The 13,855-nt window shown below is 41.8% G+C and overlaps 1 protein-coding gene across 2 annotated transcripts in view; it reads right to left on the minus strand.

The window, feature by feature from the left end:
- grm8b (glutamate receptor, metabotropic 8b) overlaps window positions 1-13,855 on the minus strand; it is a 137,689-nt gene that overhangs the window by 18,742 nt on the left and 105,092 nt on the right. For both annotated transcript variants that reach the window (XM_034588738.1, XM_034588737.1), the window contains 2 exons: window positions 4,406-4,545; window positions 2,237-3,172 (listed from right to left, as the gene is read on the minus strand). In XM_034588738.1, coding sequence (XP_034444629.1) covers window positions 2,237-3,172; window positions 4,406-4,545 — 1,076 coding nt within the window. The remainder of the gene's footprint in view (window positions 1-2,236; window positions 3,173-4,405; window positions 4,546-13,855) is intronic.

The raw sequence follows: 13,855 nt of genomic DNA on the forward strand, positions 1-13,855 counted from the left end.
GAATCCTGTGGCATTAAGAATCTGCTTCATCAATTTACAGTGATGACGGGGAAAAGGAGACAGACTGGAGAGGAAGATCCAAGAGTTTCTGAGGACTGTTGCTACTTGCTTCCAGCTAACATACAGTATACAGTACTGCGCAAATATTTTAGTACCAACAGAAAGGCATGTGATCAGTCCCAAATTCATTATGCAACATGAAATCAAGTCAAAACACACATATAGAGCTGTAAAGAATAATGTTTAGAGACTGCAGATGATCAGGTCCCCACTTGTTTCTTCATGTGATCCATGGAAGACACTGACTCCAATGCATCCACACAAGAACTGCAGCAAATTGATATATTTGCTCTTTGTATATATTGAATTAATGAATACAAATTTTGAACGGTATTACTTTTGGAAGCATTCCTACATTACTTGTGGTTTTGAACAGTACTGTCAGCGATACTTGGCAATCTGGCATGAATAAAGATGGACAATACAGTTGTCGAGTCCGCACCAATGACGCAAATTGTGAAAGTGCTGTTGCTTTCTGTGTGAATACACCTACACAGTCCTCAACAGCATGTTTGCTCAAAGTGAACGAATTGAGATTGATTAGTTAACTTCTTTGTCCAAGGTCAACAAGAAACTGTAAAGTTAACTTCAAAAAAGAGTTCCTGCATAAAAACTTTGAATATCTATGTTTCCCACTCAACAGAGCAGACTTCATACACAATTTGATCAATCCATTAAACCGTTGGGACATTTCACCAAGACAGAAGACTTGGTGGCACCATGGGAACATCCTGGGGATCACCAAAGTTAGTTCAGTAAAAGCTTCACAAAATCTTGAAAATCAGATGTCATGTCAGAGTGTTCCTAATTAAATCTTCCTCTATCAAAGTAAAACAACTCAGATACAACATCCTCAGTGTCTGAACAGTAGCAGCAGAAATAGACCGATAAACTACATCGAGAGGAAATCTCAGGGAATCGCTCCACCTGTCTGCCAGACCTCCCCACAGACATGGTAATGAGCAAAATCCTCCATCTGGCAGCTCGCTTACAGCCAGCCCAACCCCAAAAAAACTGTTGTCTGAATGTGCTAAATTTAATTCTGCTCTAATTAGTTTTGTGTCGCGAGGCTGCAGAGCAAGCTGAGTCGAGCCTGTGGTGATCAAAAACCATCAGTCGTCAATCATTCACTCAGAACAGTGTGGTTTGTAAAAGTCCTGCCTCCAAAAAAAACTAATGATCATGACATTTATGTTTAACATGTATAGAGGCAGAAAATTAGATTATTGTTTGAAGTGTACGCAGCCTTCAGTTTGGATATTAGCAGTTAGCCTCTGGGATTGCTTGAAGAACTCTAGAAGTCTCATCCTTACGCCACACAATCTTTCGCCAGGTGAAACCCTGATTGGTCCCTAAACTACATGTAATCATGAAAACACATGCGAGTATGTGTAAATCGGACTGATCGTCCTGCTCTTCTGTGCCATCTTGCTACATCAAGCTGGAGGACGTGAAAAGTTTCACTCCATTTTACAGTTGTGAAGAGCAGAGAGCGACTCAAGCAGCATCTTTCTGTCCGAACCCGACCTGAGAGAAAACTAACCACAATCGACAAGCTTTCTGATTTTCAGCCTGAACCCGACTTGAGTCTAAGTTTGTGTTACCCTGTCCCTCACACGCATGTTTATTGTTTTCCTGATTACAGACATGTGCAGTGTAAAAAGTCAGGGGCACCTCATCAGGACATGCACCTTCACCACCTTCACCCTGTCCTGTGCTCTGATTGGCTGGAGTTGGGTCGAGTTGTCTCCAACTCTGACTAGATTTCCAGCAGGTTAAATCCTTGATGCCAGCCTAGTATATTTTTCTGGAGTTAGCATCAACTTATTTTCCTGACCAAAGGTACCATTCTTGGGGTAGAGATCTGCCCTGCTACACAGAACACGATGCCCGCTTTATAACCTTGGCTATAAATGAGAAGCAGTTCATGTTTACTTCTGTCAGAAACCAAGAACCCATTGAAAAACAACTATGAGTTTAGTTAAATCTGCATTTGTAAACAATGGAAGTGCCATGTGACAAATGTGATCAAGTGATGTTTGTTAGACAAAAACATACATTATTGGTATGAATAAATGATGCCGCTTACAGTGCGTGTTTCCATATATAAACTCTGCTGGAGGGCTCAGCATCACATAAAACATTACATTATTTATTATCAGTGAGGTGCACTCACCCGCTCTTCTGACTGTGCTGTGCCAAAGAAGATGGGGATGAATGCAAGCCAGATGATGCAGGTTGTGTACATAGTAAATCCAATGGGTTTGGCCTCGTTGAAGGTCTCTGGCACGCCACGTGTCTTGATGGCGTATACGGTGCACGTGACCATCAAGAGGATGCTGTATCCCAGAGAGCAGATGAGCGACAGGTCAGATATGTCACACTTGAGCACGCCACGTGCATTCTCAGGATCCTGAGTCCGCTGCTCTCCATAATCCACAAAAGTGTGCGGTGGGTCGACAGTGAACCACAATAGGACGCCCAGCAGCTGGACTGAGATGAGTGAGAAGGTGATGACAAGCTGGGAGGCAGGTGAGATGAAGCGTGGTGCTGTCACTGCCGTCTTGCCCTGCTCAAAGATGCGGTGGATGCGGTTAGTCTTGGTGAGCAGCGCAGCATTGCTGAAGCACATGCCGAGGCCAAGGAAGATGCGCCGGAAAGAGCAGACGGCGACATCAGGCGCAGCGATCATGGGGAAGGTGATAATGTAGCACAGGAAGATACCTGTCAGAAGTACATAGCTCATCTCCCGCCCAGAGGCACGCACGATGGGGGTGTCGTTGTAGCGGACAAAGGTGATGATGGCGAAGGTAGTGGCAATGATCCCCAGCACGGAGATGAAGACGGGCACAAGCGCCCAGGGCGAGTGCCACTCCAGTTTGATGATGGGAATGGACTGGCAGCCGGTGCGATTCTGGTCTGGTCTCTTTTCGTAGGGGCAGAGCTCGCAGGTGAACTCGCTGGCCTGGAAGTGGTATCCCTCACAGCGCTCACAGTGCCAGCAGCATGGGACGCCCTTCACCACCTTCTTCCTCTCGCCAGTACGGCAGGGCTGACTGCACACAGAGGTGGGAAGAGAGGATTCGCCGGTGGTCCACTGCAGGGCTTCCATCTGGGGAAAGAGAGGGGGAAACATTCATCTTCAAATGATAAACAAAACAAGTAGTTCAACAATATCTCTATGATTAAATAAAAACATACTTATTTTACCATAGGTCTAAATCAGAACTCAGTTCATCATAGTAACAGTACTGATGCTTCAAGCTCTGTTAACTTAAGCCTATGTTTAAACTGCCTTCAAACTCCCTTTAAAACATTGAGGATTGAAACAGTTTTCGTTTGTCTGGTCAGCAGTATACAGGAAAGGTAAAGACAACAATGAACTCCCATGCAAAAACAATAGAAAGACAAATATAGACAGTTATGCCACAGGATGTTTTCTTAGTCTTTAGAAAAGCAACAGTTATATTGTAGAGTTGAATGAATGAAGTTCATTGTAACTCTGGGCCTCTCCTCCACATTCAGCATTTTAACATCTATACAATGGAATCAAATCTGTATTCTAAAGGGGAGTTTGTGTATTTTTCAACTTGGGTCCTATGTTTATAAACGTGGGTGTGTAAATGAACGGTATTCATGAAACATTTGGAACTGGTCCAGTAGATTGTCTCAGCGAGACATGAGCAAGACATGGGTAATGGTGTAGAAAAGAAAAACAATGTGAGCCTTTTATTGGTGAAAAAAATTACTTCAGTGGCCTGTCCCAGTTGCCACTGCTGCCATGTCTCAGCTGCCAGAAAAGGTGGACCGATTTATAAAGAGGGCCCAGGTTGAAAACAAGAAGGTTCTGTATAAAAAACATTAAATGGTCGAAATTGTTTTTATTCTTAATGGAGAATTATGAAATATGCTTTTGTCACAGAGCACAAACTAGTTTCTTTCCAAGCTTGATAAGTAGTTGATTGAAACAGTTTTGTCAAATGCTGCTTGCAAGGTCAGTAGTGAGAATTTGAAAGTTTTCAGAAAGTTGCCGACTCTATTCTCCATTCAAACTCCAAAGTGTCTTTGAAGACCATGGGATGCGGTTAAAACATCCAGATTAAACAAGTGGACCTTGAGATGAGATTGTTTTGTCACACCGCTGTTTCAAAGATCAAGAGTAAACTTTTAAACTTGCCATGTTTCACATCCCACTCTTTTGGGTTTATTCATTAAGAGGATGATGGGTTAATGAACCAATTTAATTATCACTATGCCATCTTTATTATCAGGCCTAACAGCTTCAGAACAAAAACAGAATCAAATTATTTCCAGTTAAAAGATGTTACAAGTCAGTGGTCCTCACATATAGATGCAGCTGATTGGTCCAGTGTCCGATGACCTTGTACTCTGCTGTCGAGCCGTCGTTGATCTGATACTGGAAGATGTCGTAGCGTCCAGGAGCATCGCCATTCTTGTTAAAGATGACAGGAGTCCCTGCACTTCCTGTGAAATCACAAAGCAGAGAACAGACCCTGAGATCACATATTGTTGGGACCTGGGAGAGGGGGGTGAAATCAGGACCAAGCTCGTGTTTTACAGGAGTTTGATGAGGTAAGACTGTTTGTCTCCTTCTCCTCCACTGGTCAGAACTTCCCTTTTCTAGACGTTTCATTGTACTTATGACAAACTGCATTTGGCTTGTCTCTCTGAATTGTATATTTTCATGTTTTCCTGGTCATGCCACTCACAGTGGCTCCTTCTTTTACAGCAAGAAAATGTGAAAACTTAATGATTCATTCACGACTTACTGTGGCCAGGTATAAACACTTTTCAGCCCCATGTAATCTAAAGGATTTAAGTGTTTGACTCATAAAATTAAATTGTGTTATCAAATCTCACTGCTAAAATGTCTAGTTCTGAAAGTTGGCATCAAATGTTTATTGTAATTTATTCTGTGATTTCACAGTTCCTGATTGAAATAAAATTCAAATGACTTGACTGGATGCTTGTGTGATTAGCCTATATTTTAAATGCAGATAGGTTCAATGTAGAGGGCAACACACACCAGCAGCATCAGTTTATCAGGATACCCTGCTGCTCTATTGACAGGGATTAATTATTCAACATTAGTCCTCTGCACTTCCTGGATGAACACATCCCTGTTACATCCCTACTAAAGACTTAACAATTGTTTCTACCACACTGCCATTTGTGTACTGAACACTACCACTGACCTTGGCCCTCTCTCAAACACAATACTGCAATGTTTACAGTTTATATTAAAAACTGTTTTTGAACAGTGCAATACAGTGTATCCAACACCCTTAAGAGCAATCATTTATCTGTATGTGATGTCTCATGCAAGGTATGTAATGTGTGTGCCTTTTGTTAGAGATAACATCTAATATCACATTAAAATCCTCTGAAGGAACGGTCTGTTATTAATGGCCACATGCTTAGTCTGACTTCTCCCTGAGCTCTTACTGGCTAATTTAATAAGACTTGCAAAAGTTTCTAAACCAAGCAGTATCACCACAGATCCAATGAAACCTCAATAAAAAAAAAAGAGTTATTACCTTTGCAGAAATGATATAAGAGCTAATAGCCCTCAGGTAACAAAAAGGAATTGTGAGACCTGTTTAAAGGCAACATTAACATACAGTTTGTTATCAAAAACACCCATGTGCTCCCACCATAGCGCTCCACTACAGGCTGATGTCTAAACAATAATCCTAAGAGTTGGCAGAGGGCTAAGACTCGTTGACACAGTTAAATGGAAGAAAGACTCCAGTCACACCAAGACACAAAGACCTCCACCACTGAACCATGGTCCCATTCTGCCTCTACACGTAGGCCGACAGTAACAGAATCATCAGAAAACTTAAACATGTGTCTATTTCCCTAGTTGCTGTGACAACAACCTTGAGGGGTGATGTGGATCAGTATAGAGCTGAGTTGAAGTGAACACAGTCAGGTTAGGATAGAGTTTTCAGTGTCAAATGAGTTTTCTCTGCGAGCAGATGATTTATTTGGTGTGTATTCACTTTCAGTATCATAATACACTACATTGAGTTTTGGTATCGCACTCAGGAAGTATATTTACAACCTTTTGAACCATATACCTAACATTAGTTAAATATTTTAGGTATTACTATAAAGGCCTTGGCTAACAGCTGTAGTAGTGTGGGGCTGCAAGTCCTTCCCTCCCACTGAAGGAGCCTGAAACACCTTGTTCATGTTAAAGTCACAGATTAACATGTAACATGCAACAAATCAACACCACTGTTATTGTAATCAGAGCAGACTGGGCTTTTTGTGAGGCGGGGCAAGAACAAAAACGCAGCCATTCTGACAGATGATAAAATCAGTGTTTTGCTACTTTTTCAGGATTTCCAAATTTTTGGTGTGGATGTTTTTATATCATCACTATTCACCTATCTTGATGGGAATCTCATTATTTAAATTGTAATTAAAAAAAAGACATGGGAGACAGTCTGGGCAGTACTTTCATGTAACCTTGTCCAAGGCTATCTTGATTTATAGGCAAAGAAACAAATTAAATAAATAACTTTGGGCCTGGCGCACTCCTTTCAACCCTTAACCGATTTTAAAAACGGAAAGATTCAACTGATTTTTTATATAATAATAGACATACTAGACAACTTGGCCAGAACGCAAGACCACACACTTGCGGTTGTAGAAACCAATTTCACAAAGGCAATTCCAGGGACTTTGGATCTCACAGTAACGCAACAGCGATTGCCTAATCAGATCATCCTCTAGTGTGCAGCAGCAGGCCTTATTCATATAGTACCTTTTGCTCTTAACATCTCTCTTTATAGACTGACAGAGTTTTGTTAGATTTTGTCAAAATTTGAATGAAAACTCAGAGATTCAGTTAATCCTCCTAAACTTGATGCTTTGTTTTCACATTCAGTCTCTGGATCTCTGTTTTTTAATCTTCAGCAACTGTATTCACCATGCAGTATTATTATCTTACAGTGGTGCTGTTTCCTGCCACAGGGAAAATTTAACACAGGAGGACAACAGGCCTGAACTTGAAGTGGATTAGTTTGGAGCGGCTGAAGCCGAGAGGGAGAGCAGCAGATTGGAGCTAAAGAGCAGAACAACAGCACTAACAAAAAGAAAACTGATTTATAATGAAGTGAGTGGGCGCCGGTTTGATTCTATCCTGCCCTGATTTCCTTCCTCAACATGAATACAAGCATCACAAATCACATCAGCGTGGAGATGAATCACCACAGTGCGCCTCAGGATGTGGAAACACCCCCCACCGCCATCACCACCTCATCCTCTGCATCCCTCACTTCACTTCGATTCACTTCAGAGAATCTGTGCTGTTATGGACTCAACATCTTCGCTCCACGTTATTTCCAAACGTGGGGATCATGATCACTCTGCAGTGACACGCGCTGCAGCATTGTCATTAAACACAATGAGACGACCCAAAAACAAACAATCTTCTCTGCAGATGTCACAGTGGAGTCCAGAGTGAAGAGCTACTCAAATGGACCACACTGCTACACATGATTTATTTATTGAGATTTAAACAACACATTTTATATAACTGCAGACCATTTACACAAGTAGCCTTCATTTCATTCATTCATTTAATTTAGTCTGAAGACAGTTTCGTTAATTCCAGTTCAGTTTGAATGGGTTGTTTTCATCTCACAGAATGACTAAATGTTGCTAATTAACCACAAAGATTTTTGAAGTCAAGCACCATCTTGGAGGTCAAGGTATTCAGTCACAAGAATGTTGACACTAGATGTTGTTGAGGAATTTTTACCATCCTCACACATTACTGTATATGCCACTATATATTATTGTATATTACACTACATCTGTACAGGAGAAGAGTGCCTGTCTCATTCCACAGATACTCCCTTCTCTCTCTAAGCAGAACCCAAGGTCAGGTTATAGATAAAGAGCCAACCAACAGTACATTGTAGTGTCTACGTTGAGGGACTTTCATATCTAACTCAGATGCACCAACTTCAACTCTTTTCTGCATTACATCAGTAGCAAGACATGAGGACACAATGTGATTTAGGAATGCATACTTTAGGCTTAACTATCCAATAGGATGCAAACATCTACATGTAACATAGAGAGTGACAGCAATTCTAACCATTCACGGATGTGCTGTTAGAACGGGGGATGCAAGTAGAGGGAGATATAATGGGATGCTGGAGGAGACATCTTCAGACTTGGGGGTGACACTTGCTCATGTTACTCTATTAGCATTTGTTTCACCTTCTGGTCTCCTTGATGCATCAAGACTACATTAAAATCTTCTGCATAAGACATCAGCTGCTGCCTGAGTTCTCCTTTCACCAGCTTCCAGGAAACTTCCATAACAAAGGTGACAGTAAAATGTTAATGGACAATGTATTCATTTTGTTTTTATCTAGTCAAATCCACCATCTTTCCTTGACATTAACCAACAGGCGTGTATTGCCTAAATCTATAGAGAGGAGTCAATGCTGAACTTTTCACACCCACAATCCATCCTGAGCACCTCTCTACAACTCCAGTTCTGTCATAAATGCTTCTTTCACTCCGAAAACCTATATAATCTAGCTTTATTTATATATAATTTAAATTTGACCATACCTGTAACCCCAGGATTTTTTGTCAGAACCCCACCTAACTGATAAATAATGTGTACTGTATAATTTTTGTTTTTTTAAATCTAGGTACTTTCGTAACTGAAGGTACAGGTTTGAAGCTGAAACCTACATTTTGCTGACTAGACACACCATTGTGGTTGTATGCCTCCATCAACCAGTGCAGTTTCAATCTACATACATTTATTTGTCCAGACTCATATCAGGTCACTCTGACCTTTACCTTTGACCACTGAAATCTAATCAACTCCTTTTTGAGTCCAGGGGACAACTGGTGAATAATTGAGGAAATTTCCATTTCCAAAGGCATATTTGAGATATCCTGTTCAAGAAGCCAAAAACATGTTTTTTCAGGTAATCAGGGAGTCTAAGTGAACATTTGGGCCCAATTGGCACAGCCACTCAGGGGCATAACACCTGAGGCTTTAACATGGAAGCCTTCAACACAAACCTTTCAAGTGCATTTACAGGAAATAAACCCAAATGTGATAAGAGGGGCCTGTTCCATTCATACTGAAATGATTCGTTTGACTCTTTGATCACAGCATGGGAAGCAGACACGAAAATAGAAAATAATAAAATTACATAAATGACGTGGAAGTCAGAACAAGTGGCTGATGTGAGTCAGATGTTGTCTGGGCTTTTCTGCAAGGAAGGCTTCAGGTTCATAGTAAAGAGAGGCAGACGAGATTGAAAAGATTTGTCCTGTAGTTGGTCAGTTGGATGGACATGGCTGTGTTTTTAAGCCACGTCTCTAATGGGACACAGATATTCTGCACCAGGTGTTAAGTGTGAGACTGCTGATCAAGGTCTGGCAGTGGTTCATCTTCAGAAACACCAGGAACCACATGACATTTTCTTTATTCACACTGTCTACCTTGTTTCCACTAAGCCCTTCTCCTGAGAGTTAAACCATGAATACCAAGTCAGGGTGTTTAAATGTTCCGACAATATTTGTAGACTCTGCTTCCAGGTTGTTGATACTGTGCCTCCTCTTAGCTGCAGTTTGTCAGAAAGTCCGAGCAGGAGGAGATGTGATCCTCCATTAGTCTAACCTTTTGACCTGAATGGATCCGACAGCAGCGGGTTTCTCCGCTGCCCTGACAGGAAGCATGTGTTGCTCTGAAACACAGCACTGGGCGGTCTCAGAGTTTTATTGAACCAGTTTCCAGTATCGATTGTATACGTGGACCTTGGCGGACAGAGTGGACAGTTAGAGCTGCAGCCCGGCAGCTCAGCGATTCATCCGTGGGATCATGCCTCTAAACATAGATTTCACATTCACACACGTTTCTCTGCATTCTCATTCCAAAGAGAGATTTAGTTACATTCCGTCCTTGTTGAGTTGGGAAGTTTTTCAGCCAATGTCAACTTCTGAGCTTTCATCATTTTTGACTTCATGCATAATATCCTCAAAGATTTGGTCCTAGTGACAGCTTTTATTCCATTCAAGCTCCAAAGAGCGGAGGAAAAGTTGACAAATGCAAATTTGCGAATAAAATGTGTTTATTCAGGTTAGATTACAGTAAGTGATTCAGGTTTGCAGAAGCTTTTGTGATAGATACCCTGAAATAAATGTTCAGCTTTTCAGAAAAGCAACTAAGACACCGTTCATAAGAAAACCAAGCGGTTCTCATTCTTTAAGACCCAGACATTCCATCATTAAACCACAGCGCTTTAAGACACAGTGAGAATCATTGAACTGAACATGCGCTGCAGAGGAAATGATATCCTATATATCCTCATTTACATATTTATATTTATAGAATTACATGTTTACAATAAAATCTTGTTTCCTTGTCGCTGGACCTGAATTACCTGCACATTTCAACACTGTCGCTTCAATTCAGGGGCTGCTGTCATGGTTTGAGTGTCTTAGTTTATTTCATTCATTCAGTCTGATTGTCCTTGTGCCATGTGCCTTAGCTTTCCAGCGTTGTATCCTTGCTTAAGTCTTGTTATATTGATCCTGTTTTTAACCCATCCTGTTAAACCCAGATTCTGCCTTAAGCCGAGCCCTTTGTTGAAGTTTGCCAGCCTGGATGTTTGTATCCTTGTACTTTTTTCACGTAAAGACTTTTGAACTTTCACCTGCCTCCTTTGTTGTGCATTTGGATTCTGTTGTGCCTGTACTTGAGCTGTGACATCTGCATCCTTCAGACGACGTGATCTACCCGGCCCACACACACCGCAGCAGTGGATTTATGTGATCGGTGTCACCAGCTCGTACTGCCCTTGTTGCAGTTGGATCCAAGGAGAAAGTTTTAATGCCCATTGTTTTTTTAACACGTACTGTATACCATTATCTGTTTAGTTGTGTTGAAGCCTAATACTCAAGCATCTGATAACTTATCACTTGCAGATGCCATTACCTCTTTGAAAAATGGTTCGTCACCAAAGTGAAATGAATTCTGGGATAGGTTGGACTGGGAAGGATCCGACTTTGTTTATCTGTGATGAAAGGATGCATCTGTCTGATGCATTTGGAGGAGCCTTCAGTACGGGACAGCCCAGTCGCACCGCTGTGTCGCAATTGGTCTTTAAATACAGCCCCAGAAGAATGCAGCCAGAAAACTGAGACAGCTTGTTTGTAAGAAAGTTACACAGTAAGAAAACCACTGAGTGGTGTTTCTGACCATTTTAATTGGATGGTTGCTATAGGGTCCTCGAAAGTCACCAAAAGTCACTAATTGTCTTCATACACTCAAAAGATTTTGCAAAAGCTTGTGTAATGATATGCGTGTGCATACTGGATGTAATTAAAAGTTTAGAGGATTATAAACCTTTCAGTGTTTTGATGTCAGTCGTTGCCCTCATGGGACAGATTTGCTTCCATTTGATCAAATATATCAATCCACGCCACAGAAGCCCTGGTTGTTTATGCTCTGGATCTTTGTCATAGTGAAGCATGATCTTCACTAACAGCTGTTTAAATCATCACACAACTCTCCAGTTGTTTAGATGTTGTTAACATACTGAGAGGATCTGTAAAGAACGATCACTCCCTTAGTTTTACTATGAGCTTTGTGTCTCTACGAAGCATTTCTTAGTAGAAACAGAGGCTACGGAGGCAGGGAGAAATACTGTTTTCATCTTGTATGCTCCTCATGGAGCCTACTTAAAAACCACATGTATCCAGTGAAACTCTGGTGTTTGTTGAGTCACTGTCCTCTCAGCTCATGTGCTGGGGTCTGTGAGGTAAACTGAACACACAGACGGTTTCAGTGGAGCTCATGCACTGCCTCCCTTCTGATGTGTCTCCCCAATCTGTATATTCACCTTAAAGGGATAATTCACCGACAAATTTAAATCTACTTCAATTATCTCCTCACCACTATGCCGATGGAGGGAGTTGGTGAAGTGTGTGAGTCCACAACACACTTTAGGAGTCTCAGGGGTGAACAGTGTCATTTACACCAAGTTTTAAGCCTAAATGTCCTCTACGATGCTAGTGGATGTAGCTAAAACGATGGTTTCAATAATATCAGATATCACAATAATAAAGCAATGATTTAATCTGCTTTATAGCAGTTAGAGAATGACTAGTGGCCCAGCATGTATGAGCTGTGATCACATGAACACAGATTTTATCATCTGAGACTCAGAAGACTGAGCAGTCCGTCTGTCCCACTCTAAAGTCTTTTGGCTGTGATGCACAGTTTTGTGTTTACCAAATTAAACAAGAACGACAGACAGAGTTTAGCCTGTTCTGATGTTTTTAATGTGGGCAGAGAAAAACTGAAGAGGCTATGAACTTGCATTTTTTCATAAACAAAAACAGTTCAAAAAATTAGACAACTGTATGAATATTAAATCCTAGATTAGTTTGATCAAAAACAGTGTGTTCTTATTTATATCATTGATCGCAAAGAAGGGAGGAGTCACTGACTGACTGTTAATATGCAGATCACAACTTGTTCACATTACTTTCTGCTTGATGGCTGAAAAGCTGCTGCTGTTAGTTAAGAGTGCCCTGGTGGCCGAGTGGTCAGGGCAACAATCACTGGCCACAGCATTGATGGTTCAACATAATTCCAAACACATAATTCCAGTTTTTAACTTACTGGTTCGCAGAGTACAATGACAAACTTCTCTCTGGATGTGCATATTTGAACTTCTGAACAGCAGGAGCTCTTCACATATTCATCATTTCAGATAGCTACATTACCCACTCCCCATCCTTCCCTCCACCACTGGTCTGGCTCTAAAGGGTTTCTCCTCCTGCAGCTCCACAAGGTCAGCCATGTTGCATCCCCATAAAAAAAACAAGCTTTTATCGCCTCTTAGTAAGCATGTGCTGTCCAAAGGAATCAGGGGGGAATATCCCTGATGTCCTGCCCCCGCCTCATTCTCCCGCCTCCCTCCCACGCTGCTCCGCTGATCGCGTTCAAACGGGATATTACAACGAAGGCCTCATGCAGATGGCTTTAGCACAGCGAGCGCTAACATTAGCAAAAGTGTCTCGATTAGCCTCCCAACGCTCCTCTAAAAATAAGCACGCGAGCAAGGAGCACACGGCTGACTTAGCGATTAGCCCCCCGGCCACCACCGCCACACAGCACCGCTTTGTCGTCCTGGATTTGCTGCATTTCATACATGGAATTATGGGTAACCCCGCTGCCCCGTGCTCAGTGAAGTGAAGCGTAAAATACAGAGGAGCAGCTCGAGTTTGATTTATGTCAACGTTTGATGTATGTGAAGGTTCAACTGAGCATGCTGTTCACAGATTCACACAGGAAAGCCCCAAATACAGCATGACATGTGTGTGTGTGTGTGTGTGTCTGCCTTCAAAAGCTCAATCAGGCAAAAACCACACATGAGCTACACACCACTGAGCCAGGATTGATGCACGTGTGCTATTGCACAGAAGCTGCAACCCGTTACTGTTAGATTAAGGTTATACAGTAAGATAAAGGTTATAGAGTCCAAACATCTGAGAGCACTTGGGCTCACTTTTGAACCCCACTGTGTGCACCTGCCAGCTGCCAGACACAAGACAAGATACAAGACCTTTCTTCTCAAGAGAGCAATGCTCTCGGGGAAATGTCCCTGATTAAATAAATTATGTTAATTAAACTGAAAAAAAGAACATGTGATTCAATGCACCTGCTCCAGTCTCCCTCACCTGGTGGATAGAACTTTCACACCAAAGTGCAGCA

The sequence above is a fragment of the Hippoglossus hippoglossus genome, chromosome 6, assembly GCF_009819705.1.
Source record: "Hippoglossus hippoglossus isolate fHipHip1 chromosome 6, fHipHip1.pri, whole genome shotgun sequence".
NCBI lineage: Eukaryota > Metazoa > Chordata > Actinopteri > Pleuronectiformes > Pleuronectidae > Hippoglossus > Hippoglossus hippoglossus.